Source organism: Hypomesus nipponensis, chromosome 9 (genome assembly GCF_054491055.1).
Source record: "Hypomesus nipponensis isolate SF chromosome 9, ASM5449105v1, whole genome shotgun sequence".
Lineage (NCBI taxonomy): Eukaryota > Metazoa > Chordata > Actinopteri > Osmeriformes > Osmeridae > Hypomesus > Hypomesus nipponensis.
The window spans coordinates 11785640-11809280 of record NC_140369.1 but is presented as its reverse complement, the minus strand read 5'-3'; the positions used below and the strand labels follow the sequence as shown (position 1 = coordinate 11809280).

General features: G+C 41.2%; 2 protein-coding genes across 3 annotated transcripts; one reads left to right on the top strand and one right to left on the bottom strand.

Annotated features, from left to right (window-relative positions):
- The first annotated feature begins 1688 nt into the window (after nt 1-1688).
- On the top strand, nt 1689-19363 carry phactr3b (phosphatase and actin regulator 3b). Its single transcript, XM_084705676.1, has 13 exons — nt 1689-1903; nt 4063-4224; nt 4384-4458; nt 4647-4787; nt 4994-5224; nt 5319-5526; nt 5607-5797; nt 6280-6433; nt 15883-15938; nt 17226-17287; nt 17483-17623; nt 18017-18093; nt 18820-19363. The coding sequence occupies exons 2-13, from the start codon at nt 4068-4070 to the stop codon at nt 18833-18835; spliced, it is 1509 nt and encodes a 502-aa protein (XP_084561802.1). The 5' UTR covers nt 1689-1903; nt 4063-4067; the 3' UTR covers nt 18836-19363.
- Nucleotides 19364-20255: 892 nt separating this feature from the next.
- On the bottom strand, nt 20256-23634 carry ppp1r3db (protein phosphatase 1, regulatory subunit 3Db). Of its 2 annotated transcripts, none has more exons than XM_084706248.1 (2): nt 23498-23634; nt 20256-23348 (listed from the first exon to the last, which is right to left on the bottom strand). In XM_084706248.1, the coding sequence occupies exon 2, from the start codon at nt 23322-23324 to the stop codon at nt 22410-22412; it is 915 nt and encodes a 304-aa protein (XP_084562374.1). In that variant the 5' UTR covers nt 23325-23348; nt 23498-23634; the 3' UTR covers nt 20256-22409. The 2 variants fall into 2 exon arrangements, with proteins under 2 accessions (XP_084562374.1, XP_084562375.1); XM_084706249.1 differs by having other exon boundaries at nt 20256-23329; nt 23498-23630.
- Nucleotides 23635-23641: the final 7 nt, after the last annotated feature.

The following is a 23641-nucleotide window of genomic DNA, read 5'->3' as shown; positions in this document are numbered from 1 at the left end:
ACAGAAGGGGTTTGGAGTCAGATAATATTGATCGTTTTATGTGATTCACAAAGTACAGTAAAGGAAGTGCAGACCAGCACTGATCGTAGCGTATTGTTGTTAATAATGTGTTTTCAAGAAGCCTACAACCCACAGAGATAGCGATTTAAACCACCCAGATTTTATCGTGAAGGGAAACATTTTCCTTTTTGCAGACCTGGCAGATGTAATTAAAGGAACATGTTAAGCTTGGAGTGGGAGTGGAAAGACTGATCTGTCACACAGAATTGACTCAAGCACAGTAAAGTGTGAGGGAGGAGAGTAGCAGCTTCATTTAATCTTCTGGGACTGGGCTGTGGATTTACAAATGAGAGATTTCTGGTAGAATTAAGTCTTTGAATGTGTCAGGATAAATTGAGACTAACAATCATTTATGTGTAAAAAACAATGATAAGGTGGACTTTGCTCTGGTGTATTCAAGTAAAGACACCAAATTAGGCTAATAGGTTTAGAATTTCTTTTGAACATTGTGTTTGTGTGACTCTGTAGAAATGTGGATGTTATATAAGATCAACTGAACCTTTGGAACATAAGTCCCACAATTGAACTAAATTAGACTCTAAAATGTAGGTTGACATCATTAAGAAATCAAATGTAATAATTTGTTGTGTATTGCATACAATGTCTTCAGTGATGACGCTCTTCCATTCCTGTACTTGCAGCAGGCCTCAATTACTATGTTCTGTCTTCAGTATCCTTCTTAGCATGTTAACAACTAGTGTTTGGACATTTTTTTGTATGCCCGATTGATTTGTTATATGATGATGGCAATTTGAATTTGCTTTGACACTGCTGTGTTTCTCATGTTGTCTGCATACGGTATTATTGTCTCAGTCTTCTCAGTACATACACCAGTGCTTTCAATAACCTCATTCTGATTCAATTATATTATGGTTGCAATGTAAAGTAAAATCAATTGTAAAGTACTTTGTACAAAATCACTATTCCACAGATGGACACTCAAGCTGCAGTTTTGACTTGTGTAAAATAACTGCTGATAAAGTGCCTGGTTATCTACTTTCCTTTCCCTCCCCTGGGAGTTAACAATTCAAGATATCCGTCTGAAGTGATTCTATCTTGACCTCAATTGTCTAGGGAACACTATTGTAAATATTGAATGAGATATTGTCATGTTTTGTGTGTAGCAGGTGCTTCTCTTTATCTTAACTGTACTTACTGTTCCTCTAACCCAAGGGAGGAATATTCATTCCCATCTCATGTTCTAAGACTACTTCAACCCTGAAACTTAGTCTAAAGATAATGTCAAGGTGCTCTATACTGAGAATGATTTGAAACCACAGAAGGTTCTATTTCCCCATCAATTGATTAGTGCCACAACAATGTCGACAAAGCGTCTCTGAGGAAGACAAAGGAACATGCTTATGTTAAATGGCAATTATGTACAGTGATCAATAGGCCTGTCACATATCATTGTAAAATAGGCTGGCCTATTCTCCATTGATGTGCTTGAAACACACTAAATACGATAGAAATGTGTAAGTTGTAAGTTTGTATGTTACACTGCCCAATTATATTCCTTTCAAATAAACAACTGAAGTCAAATTGTGCTCCCCGTGACTAGCCTAACACAAGGGGCGGGTAGCCTGCATCACCAGAACTGAATCTGAGCGCGGCGGGACAACATTTGAGTTGAGGAGAAATGCCGGCGCTTGACGTCAAATGACAGAGATTGAACAGAATGTTTAGTAGGACCATTTATCATATTTGAGGGAGTTCTCGCGGCTTCTTATCTGCCGTCCAGCTCCTGTTATTTTTGTGTACCACACGCCTTGTCTTCCTTTTTATTTGGCATCACGGGATTAGACAGCTAGGTCCACGCGTGAAGATTCAATTACCAAAGCACGTAAGTGTTTTCCCCTTCTGGATTCAAATCTATTTGTTGAAACGATAAAACATAGTTTCATTGTTGCCTCTATGTTCAGCTATTGACTGAAGGCGGCGAAAGATGTGCAATATGTTATAATCTTCATGATAGGCCATCACGCCGATGGAGGAGTCAGGCGGCAAGTTATTTTAGAGTTGTTGTTGCTTGTCAGAATTCAAAGCGTCGATTAAAATGTTGAAATGGTTACGACTAAGGGTTGATACATCCATGGGAGTATATTCAATTTTATAATAAAAAAGACATGCTACATTATTATCAATACATTTATTTTCATAATGAGAATGAAAAGTACACCTCTGTATTGTGATGATGCCATTGCTGAGCATACCATTCTTTGAAACATACATTTTTCACTTAAAAACACGTTATAAATTTACTATAACAATATTCTAAAAACAGAAAGGGAAATGTTAGTAAGGAAAGGTCAGCCTGTTTTCAATTATGAACTAATTTCAACAACATGCAATATTTAAAATACAGAAATTCCTTGCTTGCATTATGCATTGATTCAGCTAGGCTGTGATTGGTTCTTGTAGGGTTTCTGTCTCTATGAGCTAACAATCTTCTCATCCACCCAGCAACCCCGTATTCCTCATGCTCTCTTGATTCTGTGCCTCCTAGGGCCTTTTCTGCTACATCCAGAGTGGTATCCATGGTAACGGTGGTCTGACCCTTTATACTTGCTGCAGTAACTAGGCATGACCTGGATTCTTTACATCTGGTTAGTCGGGCACACAGGACTGGGGCAGCTGATCGGCTTCCCAATGTTGGGGGTCAAAGAGTTGGATGACTGTCAGTTGCTTTGGGTGTCAGATCCAACGCTGTTACTTAGCTCATGAACAGTTGGTTATGCGCAGATGTGTAAAAATAAATATCATTATTTTTATGGAAACATTGTATCAACATGTATTTCCTTGTCAGTGACCTATGCACTTTTGTCAATCTCTCTCTTGGAAGTCGCTTTGGATAAAAGCGTCTGCTGAATGCATAAATGTAAATGTATTTCCCATATTTTTCTCTGGCATTGAGTGCTTTCCACATTCCATGACTGCTCTAGAAAATTAACTGAGGTGTTCTCCATAGGTCTGAATATAAGTGCTATTTTTATAAACACAACAAATCTTACAGATTCTTTATGTACTATCAGGGCCCTTTTTCCTTTAGACCAGCAGTTGGGTCCAGCTTGAAAATATATTGGACACAGTTTGGGATTTAGGATGCCCATTTTATTTTAAGATGTCTGAGACTGAACCATGCCTCCTTTATACCAGTATCCTATCATTCTCAGAGCTGAGGCTGCAGTGGTAAATGGCTTTAGTCGAATGAACGGATGTGTCGGTGAGCTTGTATTTAGGAAGCAGCATCTCCCTCAACAACCGACAGCTCAGCTGCAAACTCCCTGAGGTGTCAGCTCGCTGTTTGAGCCAGACTGTGTGGGAGTGCCTATTTCTGTCCTTCCTCACAGGGGCTGAAGCCATCTCTCTGTCTCTGCCACCCAGTGCAGCATTGTGACAGATGAGGCAGTCAAAACACAGCGCTTTTACATGAGCTCACACTGGACCTTTTCCATGAGCCAAGAATGCAGGCAATGCATTCCTGCACAAGGAATCAGTACTATTTGAGCAACATCAACTGATGTCTGTTAGTAGAGATACATACTCATACTTGCTATTCTCTACACTATCATTGTTGTGTTGTGTGTTTGCATGAACACAACCAAGGACGTTGAGGTGCGACTCGTCACATTTTTACTGTTCATAGGAAATAAGTAGAGCAGCCTTTATTTCTCCATGCTCTTAAATAATTTGTGTTTAGAAGCAGTCCATTGTTTGAGTGTGTGGGTCCAGAGGGTTAGGCTTGACCATGTGAGTCACACTCAAACAATATCCGTCTCTGTGCTCCGCACTGCTCAGTTTCCAGATGTGAATCAGGCATTCTTTATTAGTCAATCATCAAAAATTTCATTCGTATTTTGCTCTATTAAATATGTTTAAAATCTGCCATTTACAGTCTTTTGACATTTACAAGGTAATTACATGAGCTGCTGATGACCCTGCTGATTGTATTGTACGGTATGTTGTTTTCTAAGAGCCCTCTTTCTGTGCTGTGTTTTGTAGATGTCATGGAACAACAGAGGACCCTCCACTCTGGCTGTCTGGTTTCAGGGGTAAGAACCCCTCCTGTTCGACGCAACAGTAAATTGGCCAGCCTGGGCCGAATCTTCAAGCCTTGGAAGTGGAGAAAAAAGAAAAACGAGAAGCTTAAGCAGAGTTCTACAGGTAAGTCATGTAGGAATTTAGCTAGTGTAAGTCACAGAATTCAATATGCAGTTCGAAACAAATTCATATGTAACTGGAATGTTGTTGTGACTATAATGCGTGTGTATGGATTGCTCTATTCAACCAGATAAACATAGGTCAAATGCTTGTGTCTTGCAGCTATAGAGAGGAAGGCAGCTGCTCGACAGAGTCGGGATGATGTCACCAGAAGGGGCCTGGGGGAGGCAGAGCCAGGTGTGCGAGTGCATGAGTGGACGCACACTCCCAGTCTCTCACACGTGCACATTCACACAAACTCACTCAGGCACACGCCAGTGCCATCTAATATTCACAACACACTATTTTGTTTTGTGTGCGTTGTTTTACTTATCATTATGAAGACAATATAGATGTATAATATATAGTTGTTTTCTGTCCTATAGAGTCAGGTCTAGCCTGTGGGGGTAACATAGAGGACCCAGACACACCAACACATTCAGATGGGGAGGAGAGAGAAGAGGAGCCCATGGCACCCCTGGCCAACACGTCAGAGGACCAGGGAAGTGATCTGGATCGTTCGACAGGTGGGCCAGGACATTTCTAATGTTTACTATCGTTTTTGTTACCATATAGTGGATACATTAAAATGTTAAGGTTTAGGGTGTCAGTACATTGTGAAAAGCACCATGTGATTCCTGTTAACCACCACTTGGTGGAGACAGAGATTATTAATTGGTTCGAAATCGACCCGTCAACAGGGAAAATAACAACATTTTGTTTTTCTTTTCAGTTCAAGATTTGACTGAGGATTCAGAGACAATAGGAGATCAAAGTCAGAATGAGGAAGGGGAAGAGGAGGAGTTGTCTTTGACTGAACCCCCTGATGACAACTTCATGGGGCCAGGGGACCCCCCTGAGGAGCCCAAGGAAGTCACCAAACCCCCTCCCCAGAGACGCGCCAGCACCCCTCCTCCACCCAGTCTACCTGTCAAACTTCTCACCAGATTAGGCAGTTTAGACGGTGAGACAGTTGTTAAAATGTCTTGCTTTATCTTCCAAGCGAATGACAATATTACTATAAGAACATCTTTATGTGTGCAATTTCTACCAAATAGGGCCTCATCCCATGGCAGTGAAAAAATCTCCCGCCACCCTGCCAAGGAACTTCACCCTTCCCAAAGATCCACAGGGCTCCCTGCTGAGAGGCCGGATCTTCACCCCAACAGGCTCCCCCCACCTGGGCTCCCTGCACCCACAGCTGTCCCCGAGCTGCATCATCGAGGAACTGCACCGTGCTCTGGCCTCCAAGCATAGACAGGACAGGTAAGGTGCCTAACCTCTCTCCGCATAGCTGTCGTAAAAGTATGTTGAGACTGATCTGAAGCTTAAATCTGTGACCCCAGTTTCCAAGGGAAGGAGATACGATCTTCCCCAAAGTTCCGCCCAGAGGGACGTCTGCCCCGTACGTCCAGCACAGAGAAGGAGCCCCCTGGAGAGTCCGAGAGCAAGAAGGAGTCAGATGAGAACAAAGAGAATCGCCGCCTGGATGAGTACTTCAGCGACCAGGAGAGCTGGAATGAGTCTGTAATATCTGGTAGGTCTTCAAATCAACTGTGTCCTAATGTACAATAGCACAAACAATCCACAATCCTAGTGTTCCTCCTACAAGTTGTTGTTTTTCTGCAGGGTAGTTTGTTTTAATGTTATGTTGCTTGATGTTATTTACTCCGAATGCATAAGTGGGAGATTAACAATGTAGCCAAGAAGAGAGTCATTCAACTGTATTTGTCAGCAACATCTGTTGAGCTGCCCTACTTCCTGGGCTGATGGGTGATGATGTCACCGCATGTGGGTCATCAGAGAAACACAAGCATTTGAAATAACCATGTGTAGCTTACTGTTGCAAACTGAAACATTTACCCAGTGCAAACAAACTGGGTTCTTGTTAGTGGGACGAACAAGATTACATTGTTGACAATTCATAGTATACAATGCATGGTGTGTAGTGAGCCAGGGCACCAAAAACAGCTGCTGACCTTTGTTTGTTTGTGTGTCTGTGTGTGTGTGTTTAAACAGGGACATTGCCACGTAGGATGAGGAAAGAACTACTGGCTGTAAAGCTGCGTAACCGTCCCAGTAAGCAGGACCTGGAGGACAGGAACATCTTCCCAGTACGCAGTGACCAGGAGCGCCAGGAGATCCGCCAGCAGATAGAGATGAAGCTAGCCAAGTGAGTCTCTCTCTGTGGCCCAGCTCACCCCTCATCAGCCCCCCCTCTCTCCCATGGACGGCTGTTTTGCTGTCCCACTTTCCATCTCTATGTTTGTAGAATGTTATGTTGGCCATGTCTGTTAATGTGTTGTTCAGTTTGATCACCTGCTTCCATCATTTCATCGACACATTTTTTGCTGAACAGCATTCCATTCCATTTCTCCTTTCTAACTGTCTCATATTTTCTCTCTGCATTATACTGTACATTTCTTTGAAACTACATTCAATATAGAGATTAAGAGTTATTAAAGACAAATCATAGATTTGGGAGATTTCATGATATTTTGATTCAATGCCAAACGTGCTTATGATGGACATGGTAGTCCCTAGAAATGTTGAGTTTATCCAATAAATTATATTATTTATTTTCAGAAACGGTTTAGAAAATGAATACACAGCACACAGAATCTATTACCCTCAGGGACTTGTGGACAAAGACCGGTCCCTAAAAGACTTGATACTTGATTTGGATGAACAGAAAAGTACTTCTGAACATCTCTGATAGAATGTATTGTTAGAAAGTATATTAGGTTAAGCTCTTCAACTTAACCTAATAAATTTAAGTCTACCAAATTTGGATTGCATTTCTATGGGTTTTACATTTAATAATATTATAGTGTGCTGTACTGGACAAGTTTATCAGCCAGTGGGGGGAGCCAGTATCTCACCACTAACCAATGCCTTGCCTATACCCCCTCACTATTTCTTGCCAATAATATATGATCACATGTCTATCTGAACTCATAGGATTTTAAGTTATGGATACGAAAGTTGAAGTGATTATCATTGTAATCCTGTCATTCATAATATTGTAATCTGCTTCATTTTTGGATAATGGAAAAGGCTTTTCTGAAAAGCTCCAGAAAAAGCGGAAGAAATGAACAGAGAAAGAAACAGAACATACTGTGCTTATATTATATTCTGGATTAGCCATTTTGGCAACAACAAAAAAACACTGCAAATTTGAAAACACAAACAACTCAGGCGATATGTGATAGCTCTGTTACAATAAAAGTAAGGTTTATAGATTTTTGCATCATATACATTGTCAGTACATTGTCAGTACTGTAGCACAGTATCACTTGTTTTGATCTCTTTGGCTGCTATGTATAATTAAGTGCATACCACTTAGACATACAGTGGTCCCCCTTTTAACACAAGTAAATATATGAAAACATCAATAATTGACTCAGACAGTAGTCTTTTCAGGAGGGCTCAAAATAGCTTTCAGACACTTGAGGGTAGGAATCAATAGAGCGTAGGTGTGAGAAGGAGAGGAGCAGGGAGGGAGTTAAGCCCAGCCACCCTGCTGTCTGGAGCAAAGTACTTATGGTAGTTATACCAACTCCCTTTGGGAATGTTCTTTCAGCACTCAGTTAGGCAATGCTACTCAGGTCAAAAGAGCTAATGTTGGGTGTAAACACCAAGACAAGAGACAGTAAGAGAGGACAAGTGGGCTTGTTAAGTGTGCGTCACTGCTGTGATAAGGCTCTGTGTTTTATGTGTTAGGGCTCTTTAAGTGTCAAGACCCTCTGCTAATCTGCTGATCGTGATGAATAAATAAGGCAAGTAAGGTGAAGTGCCTTGCCCAAGGACACAACGTCATTTTGCACAGCCGGGAATCAAACTGGCAACCTTTTTGATTACCAGCCCGATTCCCTCACTGCTCAGCCACCTGACACAATACACTAATTGAGTGTATTGTGTGTGACAGCTTAGAAGGAGTGTGTTTAGACTGCCAGAAGGCCTCCGGTTTAATGTCTGTGAGGTTCTGTAAGCTTGCCATCAAGCTTCCTCACGTGTGTTTTGTTCAACCCCACCCTTGGGCATCTCACAGCTGCGTGCCAGTCTGAATGCCAGGAGCAGTTAGCCAGTAACAACAGTGTCATCAACGCAAGCATCATAAACCAAAGCTATTTCTAGCCCGGGCCAGAACGGTTGAATGAATTAGAAAAATGCCATTACTTCAGTGGAGATATTTGGAATGTTATTGTTCCATCCAGCACACCCCTGACACGCCTCCATCCATGTGGATCTCCACGTGCTCTTGTGGGAGTCTTAACACTTGCTGAAAAACGTGCCGCTGAAGGAAAAGGCTGACTGGGGAATATCAGAAATATTACCTAATAAGTAAATTACAGTACCAGTCAAAAGTTATGGGTCCAATGGCAAAATGTGTCCAAACGTTTGACTGGTACTGTACAACAAATATATGTAATAGTATAAGGCATGTCTTTATAAATGTAGGAAATTACATATTACCCATCACAATAGGTACTCTGTGGAGGTAATGGTTGGAAACATTCTTAACTTGCATACAAACCAAATATAGTGGGGTTATTGTAGGAAATGAGACCACGTCAATTATTTGCTGAACACAGACATAACTAGTCAACAGCTTACATAAAGTTGACTTTTGAGTACGCTTACATAACTGGCAGGAAGTGATTGATCCTGTGTAATAGAGGGAAAGTATGACAACAGGAAAGTCTGCCAACCAGGGTAGGACTGTGTATATGTCAGACTAGGAAAAGGATCTTAGCATCATACTAGGATAGACAATTATCCAATTGTGTTTTGGTGCACTTTTGGTGAGTGCACCAAAACAAGAAGCCATGTGACAACATTTAGTAGATGACGTAAGAGACATTAAAGTAAATCCTTTGGACCATGTAACAATGTTTAGCTCACCACAACAATGTGAGGGACAGCTTTGTATCCAAATGAGTAAAACATATTGAAGCAGGGGGATGGCTTGCTTTCCTCATAAAGTTGCATCATAATGTAATCGAGAGCATTTCATGGAGGGACGCCTGCATCAGGAATGGCGTGTGAAGACCAAAACGCCATGTGGGTCAGCCCCGTCCTAAAGTGTCCTCTACAGCCTGCAGGCAGCACAGGTGCTGGGGGGCCTCTGCTCCAGGGCCCAGGCGACTCCTGGTCTGCTGACAGAGGGACAGCTGAGACACGTCATTGTTTAAGATGAGAGCACCATGTGCTTGGCCATCCTGGCTGGCCAGAGTTTCAACACTAACATGGTGGTCTTAGAGTGGACCTTAATGACTCAGCCCCTAGAACAGTGAAGAACAATAAGGTTCCACTTTCCTCCTCCTTGTCCTCTCTGTGTTCACCAACTGTTCATCTCGTACCTGGTCGAGTCTTCAGGACACTCAGTGAATCTTAATGAATAAATCAGCGGTGCCTATTGAGGTGGCGGCACACTGTGCCTTGTCTTAGAAGCTGAGTGTGGGTTGTGAAGAGCCACAGGGTGAGCAGCTGTTGTGCTCACGGAGTCTGTTCTCCATTGGAACAGTATGGCCTTCGGAGCAGAATAGCAGCAGAACAAACAGCCAGTTCCTCCTTGGCTGCGGAGCAGCTTGGTACAGGGCTGTCACACAACGTGATGTAAGGACAGCTTTCAGAGTCAGTTATCAACAGGGCTAATTCATCCTCTAATCTAGTATCGACCAAATTGTTAAATATGATTCCAATCAAGCTGAGATGTGTTCATTGTTGTAAACACATATCTCTTTGTGGTTTGGATGCTGACAAAAAAAACATCCAGCTCTATTACAAAGCCAAGACGATTCATTTTATCATTACTTAGAAGAATACATTGTAGGCCGACAGTATACAAACAACGACGTGTGCATTACAACAATTGTTTGTGCAGGTGTATTGTGTGTTTAACAATATACTTCCAATATCCATGTATGTTTTTCAAAATAGGTCTGATGATGCAACACAGAATGTCATTCTGTCTGCCTTGTGGAACAAAGCCTCCAGCTTGTATGGAAGATGTACTAGGTTGCACCAGAATTCAGAACGGTAGGCTGGCCCAGGACACGGAAAGGGAACCCTCTGTTGCTAAATTTAGCTCGGATCGTTGTCACTGGAGCTAAAATACTGCGGCACCAGCTCCAATCAATGCAGTATTTACGTCACAGATAGGGCTGGTTTTCTATCCCTGCTCAGATGTAGAGATTGCCTGTCCTCCACTCCCCTCTGATTGAACCACCACATTCCCCAGGGAAGCTTTCTGGAATTGTGGCCTTGACTTACCGCAGTGATCTACATCTCTCTGGCTCTGGTCCAGTAAGCTTTCCACTGTCACTACTGCGACTGGATTGGTGAATAGGAAAGAAAGGTGGTGAGAATGGGACCTTGTAAAACTAGTGGGGAAGAGCCTTAGTCAGTGGATGCCTGTGCTCTGTGGGTGATGACCTTACTATCAATAGCCATCTCAGAAATGCTAATTACATTAATTCCTATGGAGACGCTCTTTAGCTATTAATAGACAAGACAGTTTATGAATTATTCATGGCCACACCATACACATACCCACGCACCCTTTTTCACAGTTCCTTCCCCCAGCCTCTCCAAGGCAAGTCTCTGCAGATCTTGACTGAATCCGCTCAAGAGGGACAGGGTGTATCATGAGGGAAACTAGCAGCAGTGGTGTGGGAGGAGACAAAATAGGCCTTTGTGGCTCAAAGTCTGTTTTGGCCACAGCTCAAGCCCAGCTTGTCAGTGTGAAACAGGACTCAGCGAAAAGAAACCCTCACACAGCTGCTCCCCTAGGCCCTAAATATATGTTGAAATGTATATTTGTTGTGTGATTTTACAGTAGGTATCCTTATCACACAGCAATTCAGCCATTTTTGTTGTGTCAGTTTATGTCATGGTCATTACCTTCTCAGTGGTCTCCACAACAATACACTGTCAACAAACTGTAGGGATTCATATTTTAGTACTCTAGGCAGACTCACAAGGAACACACAATGTTTCAATTTTGGCAAGGTAAGCCATTTGGATCGAGGTAAACCAGAACAATAATTTTATAAATGTGAACCATTTGGAACAAACTAAAAATGTATACATTTGTTCTACTCTACAAGCAACAAGCCAACCTAAGCTACATCCTCTAAAATATGAGGGGCAGCATCTTGATTCACTTGATTCCTTTGAAACTTATTGTACTGTCATGAAAATTTACAATGCTATTGCAAGCAACAGCAGTTGCCAGGTAACACAGGGTATTTAATAAGCACTAGATGCAGTTTCTTGTGGAACATCATCTGAAATATTAATGAGACTCTGCCAGGACTTCCCTTCCTCCCTCTCCCCTTGCAGACACAGCATAGTGATTGTTTTGAACACATCTGAGAATTGTTAATTTGAGCTCTCTTTTAGAATGATGAGAAAATGTACAGATATCCTCTTTTCTTCTATTGATAAAAACAGGACAGATTGTATTAAATAATGGACTGGATTTATGGAGAAGCATGGTGAAGAGGTGTTGTTGGCCATGAGTCAGAGTGTGCATGTATGGTGGAGAGGACACACGTGTAGGGTGGAGAGGACACACGTGTATGGTGGAGAGGCCACACGTGTAGGGTGGAGAGGACACAGGTGTAGGGTGGAGAGGACACACGTGTAGGGTGGAGAGGACACACGTGTAGGGTGGAGAGGACACACGTGTAGGGTGGAGAGGCCACACGTGTAGGGTGGAGAGGACAGACGTGTAGGGTGGAGAAGACACACGTGTAGGGTGGAGAGGACAGACGTGTAGGGTGGAGAGGACACAGGTGTAGGGTGGAGAGGACACGTGTAGGGTGGAGAGGACACACGTGTAGGGTGGAGAGGACACACGTGTAGGGTGGAGAGGACACAAATATCTTATGAGGTCTGTTACTGCTTTCTTTGTCTCAGGGCTTTAAAAAGTTCTGAGTAAGATTTCCCCCCTCTCTTTTTAAGCATTGAAAAACATTTTCAACTTCTTTCCTTCTTTCTTTCATTCCTTTCCTTTTTTGTTCACTTTTTAGCTGTATAGGCAGGCATGGTCTCCCATTTACAGAATGCGATTGTGTGAGTTTTATAGCTGATGGCAACTTTTGCTATTTGAATTTGGGTCCATCTGAAACCTATGTATGTCTATATAAAACATTCAGAATCAAAGTTGGCAACATTGCAATTATATAGCTGCTTTTAGAAGCTACGCTCAAGTTGTAGAAGTAAAAAGTGCAGGATATCAAAGACTGCACAAAAAAGACCTGCACAAAATTATACACTGCCACCATGAACCCCCTAATCCCACAAGGAGTAATTAACAATGTGCTCCACGGGTTGTTCTCTCTGATAATCAGCCTTGCAATCTCTAATTGCCAATACATGTAAGATGTTGTTACCCCCATTCAGATCATTTTTCTTAATATTTTTACCATGATGTTTGGAATGGCATAGGCAAAGACAGGCAGATTAAATCTCTATTTTGTAGACTTTAAAGTATAGTATAATATGTATTAATGAATGTTTGTCCTGTATGGACATTATCCTTACTTGAATGTGATACAACTATACAGAAGTAATAGTGAGTTCTGAGAGCATCTCACAGTACATCTACAGTATGGAAAAAGGGTTGATTCACTATGTATGTTGGTAACAGATTTAATACAAGTTTACATGTAAGCTGTAGTTAACTAAGTTAACCATGGTTAACTTATTTTAATGTCATTTATTGAGGAATATAAGGATTTGTCAGATTCTGTGTTTTTGTGCTACATGTTGATTCGTCAACCATTTGCATGGGTTTATACTCTCAATAATTGTATTGTGATTATTATTACTGTAGTTGCTATTTATCAATCTTGGATGGAATCTCTCTACACATGATAGCTGATGCACTGTCACATTGTTGGCACAGGCGACCACTATTTGATGCATTTTGAAGATGACTTTTTGTTGTGGCCTCAGCCTGCCTGTTTCCTTGATCTGTAGACCCACTGTGAAGTTCAGACTCAGGTTCAAACAGGAGACTGCATTAATAATTTATGTTTGACCTTACATGAAGCTCTGAGCTTGAACTGAGTCTGAACCTGATTCATCTTTTTGAACCCTCCAGAGTTTTGAATGGCATATAGGGCCATGTAAGTCAATCCATAATGTACAAAAAGATATACCTTGACACGTGCATTACAGAACAGTTGGGTTGTTCAGAGTTGGTTCAGAGGGAGCAGGCTTCTAAGTAAAATGAGGTGCCCGGCTACACTTGGTCTATCTCCCCATACCAAGATTTACTAGGAGAGACATTTAGGTCAGGACTCACACCCACCCAAGGCATGACATCCAACCCAAGCCTTTTCAAAGTTATATAAACATAGAAGGAAGATGACTTCTTTAATTATTCCTGGCAACTGTCCGCCTCAGGGTGTCCCAGGCACACGTAGCTGGTTCTCAGACACCACATCGAGCAGTGGTGTGTTGGTCTCAGACCCTGTCACGGTTACCCCAGGAGATGGACCAGGGCATTAACACACACCTCAGTGGGCACTAGTAGGCCTCAGCCACCCCTCCTGACTCGTGCAATTTTCCTCCACTTCCATGGGCTGACACTCCCATCAGCCTTACTCCTGCAGCCGGCTCATGGCTTTGACATTCTGGTGAGTCATCTAACAAATCAGGAACTTTCACTTTCAGAGGGAGGAGTGAATGCCTAGGAAGTGCAAATGACAGTAAGAACCTTCTTCCCTGTAAAAGTCCATTTAGATGGGCTGGTAAGTTAACCATCCCCTGATCTGTACCACTTTGATACAAAGTATAGTACCATATTAACCTTGTGGTTGGTGCCCATGTCAGGACACTTGTCATGTCCATCTCTGTGCAAGTGATTCTGTTTTATGATAAACCCAAGGGGGTCCCAGTCACAGATGAGGCTATTAAATGTGTTCTATTTTAGGCTTGGAACCTAGTTGCCATCTGTACACCTATTATTTCCATGACTGGGGCCATAACAATAAATGGACTGAAAATAGCAAAGGTTTTTGTGGAGTTGTCATTTTTAAATGTGTCGGTGAGAAAATTGACTGTCACTCCATCAGCACAGTTCCTTCAGTATCCCTCTTTAATCAGAGGCTGGGTGCATTGTGCCAAGAACACTGATCTACGGATGGTTAGTTGAGTCAGTCAAATACAATGTTGCTTCTTAGAACATTTCTGTGTTAAAGATGTTGTGTTTAAGGCCAAGAAAGAGGTGAGGTGGTACATTTTCCCAAATAAGAGAAACAAGTAAGTAAGTTTGCAGTGAGGCTGCATTAGTGAGACAATATGACAATAAGACTTTTAACATTAAGTTTGAGGTCATCCTACTTATGTTTATGGAAGTTGGACACATGTAGGGAATCCCCAGCCTAAAGATGTGCACCGAGAAGGACCCAGTGAGACATGCTTAGCATTGGCGCAAGTGGATTTGTAGTTAAAATTACACCATTCGAAGTGTAATTCTCCACACCAGCCCGGTGTGGAGAAGAAAGAAAGGAATTTGTTTGTGGATTTTGTTTTGTGTGTGCTGGAATATTTTAGCTGTCCAGTCAATTATAGTCATAATTATTTCCTGGCCTATAACGTGGGGTATTGCATACAATTACATATTGTATCAAAACACTAGTAGTCTATTGTCAGTGTATTCCCACAGCTCATGTTTAGCTTCAAATTACGGTGTAAGTTATTGAAGAAATCGAATGGTGTAATTTTAACTACGAATCCACTTGCGCCAATGCTAAGCATGTCTCACTGGGTCCTTCTCGGTGCACATCTTTAGGCTGGGGATTCCCTCTTTGCAGACCTTATTGATAATGGCCACACCGTGTTCTTATTTGTCAAATATACGGAGGTATCGCTGATCTAAGGGCAAAAAGACCTAAAAAAAACAACACACATTTCACCATAATCACCATGTGTGATTCAGCCTTGAACTCGGAGAAATATTTTGAACAATTTTTTTCATTAACCATTAGCTCCACTGCATCGTTCTGTCTGCTTCTAAATTCCTTACTGCAGCAGTTTTCAAGGCGTATTCAAAGTGTGCGTGGGAATCTCCTGCTAGGCACCGCCCCCAGACATTATGCGTGGAGTGAAAAGGGAGACAGGCTTTCCAGCATCACACCACTCTGAACAGCGTCAGGTTGCGAGGCAGACTAGATAGCGAAGCGCTCAACATCTGCAGTAGAGAAGCCCGGATACTTAATTAAGTCAAATAGGCTACTTCTCTTTGGGATACTTAGCGAATTTACTGTGTCATATTATTGACACGACGGTAATTTTTGGACGGCAAGTGCTGCGATTCATACTAAGAGATACATATTAAGGAAGATAGCTTGTAAAACGGATTTAATGCGTGATTAATCACGCACCTGGATCTATTTCCCGATGTTGAGTTTGTCGCGATTTAGTAAACGGAGTTGGTTTATAGACTCAAGAAGGGACTCACTGTTTTGTTTTAAGATGTGTAGATCTTGGTGTTCTACACACTCTTTCCGGCAAACAGCGTGCTAGTACCAGACTGCAAGACTTTTACTTGAGGAGAAAGTGGATCAAAATGGTCCAAAACGTGATTCTAGTGTTTTTCCGTAGGAGACTCAGCCAGAGGCCAGCTGTTGAAGAACTGGAAAGTCGGAACATCCTGAAGCGTAAGTACTGGATTGGCAATAATAGAATCAGGTTCTTATTGTTATGTCCTCACTATTATTTAAACAAGTATTTGCAATACTATTTGCAATACTGGAGTTTAGGAGATGGCGATAAGGCATACTTCCGTCTTTTTTAAAATACATTTATTGACATCTCAAAAGAAATGTTCTTAAGTGTATTATTCACAATTTAGATGTCATAGACATATAAACTATTACAACCCCTTCAAAAATCTGTGCAGTTCAATGAATAGCCTACTATTACTACTAAAACTAAAATAATATTGAAAAGTTGAAATACATCTAAAATACGAGAGCTGAATTGCAGATCATTTTCATCAAGAAATTTGTTAAATTTCATTGACCCTGAGGAGAGTGATCTAGCAGACTTTTGCTTTGGACGACAGAGCAGTGAGAAATCTGTGAAACTGTCCTTTTAAAGGTGGTGTGGTCTGTGTTTTTGCTTACCTATAATTGACTTTAATTCATGTCTGTGGTTTAGAGGCGGCATCCATGTGCTCTACACTCTGGCCCTAAGCACCTGTCAGATGTTGAGACTAGCCACCTTCTTACACAGTGTCAAAATGCAACACACAAAGCACTGTCAAATCACTGGACTAAAGAGCATACACTTCTAGCAAAATGACACCTGTTCCAGGTCCAAGATGCAAACTATGGATAGTAGATTTGCTGCTTCTTATAATTATACTGAAGTGACATTCAGCCTCTAAAGAAATTGAATTCAAGTATTATTTATTTTTGATCCTCTTGCAACATATTTGATAGAATCTGATGGAGACACATGCTGACTGCACCTTTACTCAAGTGGTACAGCACAGTCCAGACTCACTTAATCCATCTTGTGGAGATTATAAATGTTTCTTTCTTTTTTTTTTTTTTTACTGGAATTTTGTGCACATTAATCAAGTAACCTCAAGTAAGTCTGGGCTGCTGTTGTTTAAGAAAAAAATAATTTAGACAGGCAGACACAGAAAATGTGAGGGCTTGAGGCCAGTCCTTGTTTTTGTCTCTAGGAACAGATGCCAAAGCGTCCCCATCTGAAGTGAGCCAGATATGTTGTCATGGTTTTTACAGACAGTTTTGATTGTCACATAATACCTTGCTTTTCTGTGAGTTTGGATTTACGAAGTGTCATGACCAATAACTACATACAGCATTAATGCTGCATCACTAACTTGAAAACCTTGTATTGACAGTGTGCATCATTTGTTTTCCTGTCTATTTGTAGATGTGCTTATATGAGACATCTCCCTTTGTGTCTTACAGAGAGGAACGACCAGATAGAACAAGAAGAAAGGAGGGAAATTAAACAGCGTCTTAACAGAAAGGTAAGCAGAACATCCACCTTGAGACACCCACATTTACAAACTGTAAACATGCACTGGACAACACACTGCTTTTCCCATCCTCTTCCCGAGGGACACATTCCCTAAGTTAACTGATCAGTGATGAGTTACAAAATAATACAAACAATGTTTTGACTGACTTGTACCATAACAAACACCACTGTTTTTATTCCTTAGCTTAACCAGCGACCCACAGTTGATGAACTGCGGGACAGAAAGATCCTTATTCGTTTCAGTGACTATGTGGAGGTAGCAAAAGCTCAGGATTATGACAGGCGTGCTGACAAGCCCTGGACCAGACTGTCAGCTGCTGACAAGGTATGCCTGAGAGCACCCCCTGTTGAGCACTGGGCTCTATTACCACTTGAAATGGTCATTACATACTGTACCCATGTCAATAGTAAAACAGACACTAATGAGCTGTTAGTACTAGAGCTCATCTAAATTGTGTATCAGATTTCAGAACAATTATAGAATGATTAGGATTGAATCACCAGCATTAGCCTGGTAGTACTGTTATGTGCAAAACACGTACTGTATGTACTTTTCTCCTTATAATAACAAAGTGTAGCTTAGTGTCCTTAAATATTTGCCTGACATCAAATAGCGTGTCTTTTGACAGTTGAAATTCCATTTGAACGCCTTTATAACTTGATCCCCGCATGTACAGGGTCACACCCAGGGGTTTACTTTTGTTATTGTGTCTCACAGGCAGCAATACGGAAGGAGCTAAACGAGTTCAAAAGTAATGAGATGGAGGTTCATTCTTCGAGCAAGCACCTGACAAGGTCAGTGCACAATTCGATTGATGTGTGCAGGTCAGTTTGTGTGACAGCAACAAAGTTAGAACTTGCACTGATTATGCTTATTGAAAAAAAGTTCAATTTTCTGGTGGTTGGATTATGTCAAAACACTGTGGGGAGTCTGTGATAGAATCCAGGGTTCCAGTAATTAGACTGTTGTATCCCCCCCAAAATATTCTTTATTTATTAAATAACAAGATTGGAGCTGGGATTGAAGTTTATCTCTAATGTGATTATTTAGAGTATGTGGTTGTCTAAATACAAACACATATATAACATTGCGCGTTCTAATAAAAAATTACCGTCACTGGTGCCAATTAAACGCTTATTATTATTATTATTATCATCATTATTTATTTCACACATCATCGAATATGCCCTTTTACTGTTGTATACAGGGTTGTACCAAATATAGCTGCATCGTCTCCTCTGAGAAACCGAAATCTGCACACGTTAGCACCCCCTGACAAAAATAATAAATGTCTGTACAGATTTAGCTTTCGTTCTGCTTACCCTAAACTTGACTTTCAGCATTTAAAAAAAGCAGAGTATGGTCAGAATTATACTGGGATTTGCTTACGCAAGACCCCATTTCTAAAGAGGACAGCCTGAGAGCACTGTCCATTGAGCTATTAATAGAGCTCTGATTGATGAGGTCAATGGATGTGATCATGGCGCCTATGTTCATTGTCCCCTCTCTCTACTTTGTAGGTTCCACCGGCCTTAGCAAGGTTTCTTCTGTGAAGAGTTGCTGATATCTGGTTCTGTCAGTGAAGACCTTGCAAGGAGTCTTCCAGTGCCCTGGCCCATGGTCCCTGAGTGTCCTGATATTTGGGCGCAGTGAACCTTGGAGGCTATGTCTCTAGTTGGAGCTGCCAGCAGAGGAGGTGCATGCAGCAAGCTCCACATCTGCTCAGAGGAACATTACATTATCTTCTTTTTACATTTCAGTTGGAGCAGGGGCGACAAGGTCTATTTGCCATACAGAGACTTTCTTTTTTAATCAGACTCTTTTGAAACATGGCTTTTTTGTTGCCAGAGGAAAGATGTGCATGTGACCAGTTAAACCTTTCCCACTCCCGTAACGTCGGTAGTCACACCTCAAGAGTTGTGGGGTCTCACTGAAGTTAAATGGATTTCATATCAACTGTGTAAGTGTTGTTCTTAAGAGGAGACCATGTCTGTACACAAGACAAAATCCCTTTGTAAGCACTATTTATTGTCTGCACAATACAGGTTTTGCATTTTTAAGAAATATAGTTGTTTGTCCTTTTTAAAGCATCTTTTTAAAGTGTTAATGCAATGGCAGAATGTCAGGAAGATTTTAAATCAGCTCAGAATTTAGGTTGTACACTTAGTTATGAATGTCTGCCATTATGTGAAGTACCTGGTTTCTTGCAGTATTTTGTATGGTTATGAAAAGATAAAAAGTATATGAAGCCCACCTGCCTACATACCATATGTTCCCAGTCAGCTATCTTTAGTGGAAATAATGTGACCCAGTAGCGTCATTTGTGCCTGAGTCTGCATCATACGTCATCCTGGCTGCACAAATAGAAATCAGGTCAGAGGTTTGTGGTGCTTATGAAGATATTTCGTCATTTTATTCCCCAGGCCACTTGTTAAAAATAAGGGTGTCAAAAACTGATTGCAACCCATAGCCCAGCAATGAAATAAGTTTTATATGGATATACTTATTCATAGTTTAAACCCATCTTATATTGTAATGTATTTTCTTGCGGCTGTAAAAATATCAAATGTTCTGAGTTACAGCCAAAAGGGTTAGTTATACAGAATACGACTGTAAATCAGTGCTTCTGTTAAGAAACATTGCTTAGATCAACAAAAAGCTGTATGTGATTCAAGCTATACAGCTTAGGACTATAGAGGAACAGATGGCAACATCCTTGATGAGGCATGTACACCCAGACCCCTGACTGGCTGGAATAATGAGAAGTACAGCTTCCGGCCAGACGTCCCACCGCAGGTGGAGGGCAGTTCTCCTGAAAGTCCTGGCAACCATGGAGGTGAGTGCGTGGAAGGAAGGGAATTGCTCTTGTGTGGGAGGGATATCCTGCTCTCAGGATGTCCCTCAGCATTCATACGGTACGTCGATAATGACGTAGATAATGTGGAACAGTTCATGTACACGCACAAAAAAATACACACAGGTCAAAAGCAAGCACAATTGGACCCAAATTGACCCAATTTGTAAATTAACCTGTGGCTAAAGTCTAGTCAAACCAATATTAGTTTCTTAAGTGATCTTGTGACCAATAAAACACATAGTATATCTGCATTAAACAACCACTTCTGGAGACCTGCATCATGTTCAAACATTTTTTTTTTTTTCTTAAATGGTCCTTTCTCTTACACAGTGACCCACAGCATGGATTGGGTTACAATCCAAAATGTAACCATGATGGCTGTGTAATGAAGCAGGACTAATGAAGCGTAGAGAAGCATGGGACATTTTGTCTGCAGTGTCTCCTCTACTCTCACTGAAGGGGGAGATAATGTCCTGTTGCATAAGTCCCATCCACACACACACAAGACATAAGGACTGGAAGAGCTTTTGTTAGCATCATTACATTTCAGAGCAATGTTTATCATCCTACAAAAATCTCTGACAAAATCTCTAAGCTCTAGCTTAGAGCTCACTCCAAGCCAGACAGGAAGTCTCTGTAAAGATATTGACATATGATAATGGCAAAAAGTAATATTATGCTTCTATTTTTGTTTCTATTACACTGTGTACAATCGTGGCCAACGTTGTGAGGTTATTTAGCCAGGAACATTCTACATAATTATAGAATTGTGTAGAATTGTTTTGGGTGAATAACAGCATGTCTGTAACATCATATAAAGGAAGTATAAAAGATATACGTGACCACTCATTTTGGTCATAAGCTGTCACGTGTCTGTTTATACAGTACATTATTAATGGTCAAACAACTGCTCAGGTTACAGTCATTAGAGCATTTTTGCATCTTCTCTCCTTTTCAGTTTTGGAATGGAGAGAAGGGGCAATCTGTCCCCATTGAACAGGGATCAACGTCTGCAATCAGACTTGATGATCTGATTCCCTTCTGCAATTTGCTGCTCTTAATCATAGAACTGAGCTAATTGAGAGCATAAAAAAACTAGTTTTGTCATATATTGAGTCACACAAACATTGAGTTCATCATTTTACATTTCTGAATTTGAACTGAACTCCACTGACATGGAGGATTTGACTCCATCTAGTGATCACATACAACAATAGAACTTGCACAGTTTTAAAAAGACAGAAGACAACATTGTGAATTGAGCTCAGGTGGGATGTATACTGCTATTCTGACACAAAGTGTTAAATATATGTTGCTTATTTTAATATCAGTATCTCGAATAGTGTAAACTATCTGACATGACAATAACATCTAAATGAGAAGTCAATTCGGTACAATGGGCAATCAAGACAAAATCCTTCATATAAAAATGAAATGTTTACAAAACTGTTTCTCAAGTATGAGTGTGCATTTTATTTTCCATGGCGTTTCAATAACACAACTCATGTTTGCAGCATGCAATGTGCTTCTTGTACAGCTGTACTAAAAAAGGCACATGAAAGAATGAATCTCTAAGATGCCATTCCATTGCACTGCCAGAAATCTTAACTCTTAAGTGTTAGGAAAGGTCAAGTAGACTTGTATGAGGTTGATTACTCTTAACCTAATGTTCTATTCACATCTTAACCATTACAAAAAAAAATCCATAACTTTATACCATGATACAAACTGTGTCTAGAAAATCTAGAAGATCAGTTCGTTGATTTTGATGGTTAATATGTTATGGCATTATAGTGTACATTATAGTGTAGTAATTTCCCATAAGATTGAATGAATTGTAAAGACTACTATCTTAAGCTTGCAGCCCTTGAACATTCACCACAAACTCCTGTCTACTGCAGCTGTGTCATAGTTCCAGACAGTTACTTTGAGGACACACAGCCTACCATGGAATTGGATTACAGACCTTGCAGAAGTAATAAATGAGCAAACTCATTAGTAGTTCCCTTAGACAGGTGGAAGACGCTATGTCAAATACACACACAGCACCAAAACATAAATATGGGTCTTGATTCTAGACAGTAGAACCAAAAAGTTAATTGAAAAGGTTTTGCTCTATATTAGATTTATTTTTCTAGTAAAACCTCAGTGAGTCATTATTCTAGCTCTCATGGAGTAGTACAAGTACGAGTTGTGGGTATTCCTACCGTTTTAAGCAAACCTCTGATAAATGCATTGGTAAAACTTGGCCATTCATATGAAATGCACCATACTGTCCTCACATTCTTTTGGTACTGTCAACTTGTAGCTATGGCATGACAGCATGTAATTGCGCCCATTATTATTGTCCCAGTATTCACAACCCATGACTTGGTAGCAGATGGAGAACTCCAAGATTGCCCCAGGCTGCAATATAAAAGGTGGAACTGGAAGGCGAAATCGGAAGACATCGGATTCTGGCCCGTCAGTGGCCAAACGCTGTACGGTTGACACCCAGCATGCCTTGGTGTCTGCACAACTCCTCCAATTAGTAAACGAGTAATGCACTATTACGTTTTTCTCAAAAGCTGAGTTAATGACTTGTATGGTACCTGTTATTCCCTGCTCTGAGCACAAGACATGCTCCAGACAAACTTGCTGTAAGCATAGGCGCTTCAGAAAACCCGGCTGAGCTCCCATGTCTTCAGCAAAGCAGGGTTTGAAGTAGGGCAGAGACAACTCTACTGGCTTCCCTGCTGCCACCTCCGAGCTCATCAGCAGCCTAGAGATGACATGAGGGGGTATTGAAGGGTCCTCACCGACTTTAAATACTTTGACATCTTCCAGTTCGAGGCCCAGTGAGTCCACAAAGCGCACCTGCAGGTTTCTTGGGCTTTTTTTTCTCTCTGTGGATGAAGGCAGGGACTGGGCTCGCCTTCTTATAATGGGCTTGGTCGGTGGATTGCAAGAGAGGCTGCGCCCAAAAACAGGCTCCTTAAATGGAGGAGGTCTGGGACTGGGAGGACGTATTCTGACTGGTGGTTTTACTGGTTCAGGTTTAGGGTCATAGAGATCCCTCAAACGGATGGTTGTTTTGGGTCTGGATACACTGGTGAACTGCATTCCAACTTCATTCGACCCTGGAGAGGCTTTCTTTGTCTGCTGTGCCCCAACCTTGTTCATTCTCATCGAAACTTCAGCACAGGGATACAACTGTATGAGAAATTAACCAAACGATAATTACTAGGTCTTCAAGGAAGCTTTTATCCTTGTGCCAAGATTGTTTCTTGAGCATATTTAAGTCACATGCACAATTTAAAGGTTTGGTTAGGCATGCATAATTTTACGTTAAGAAAACTTACTATTTGAGTTCCTTAGTCAAGACCATCTGCAACTGTCAACAGTCTTGATTGCACTGCTGCTCAAAGTGTTTGTTACTACCCCAATATAAACCACATGACTGTCATCAGTTCCCAACTGCTTCGAATAACCTTTCAGAACTCTAA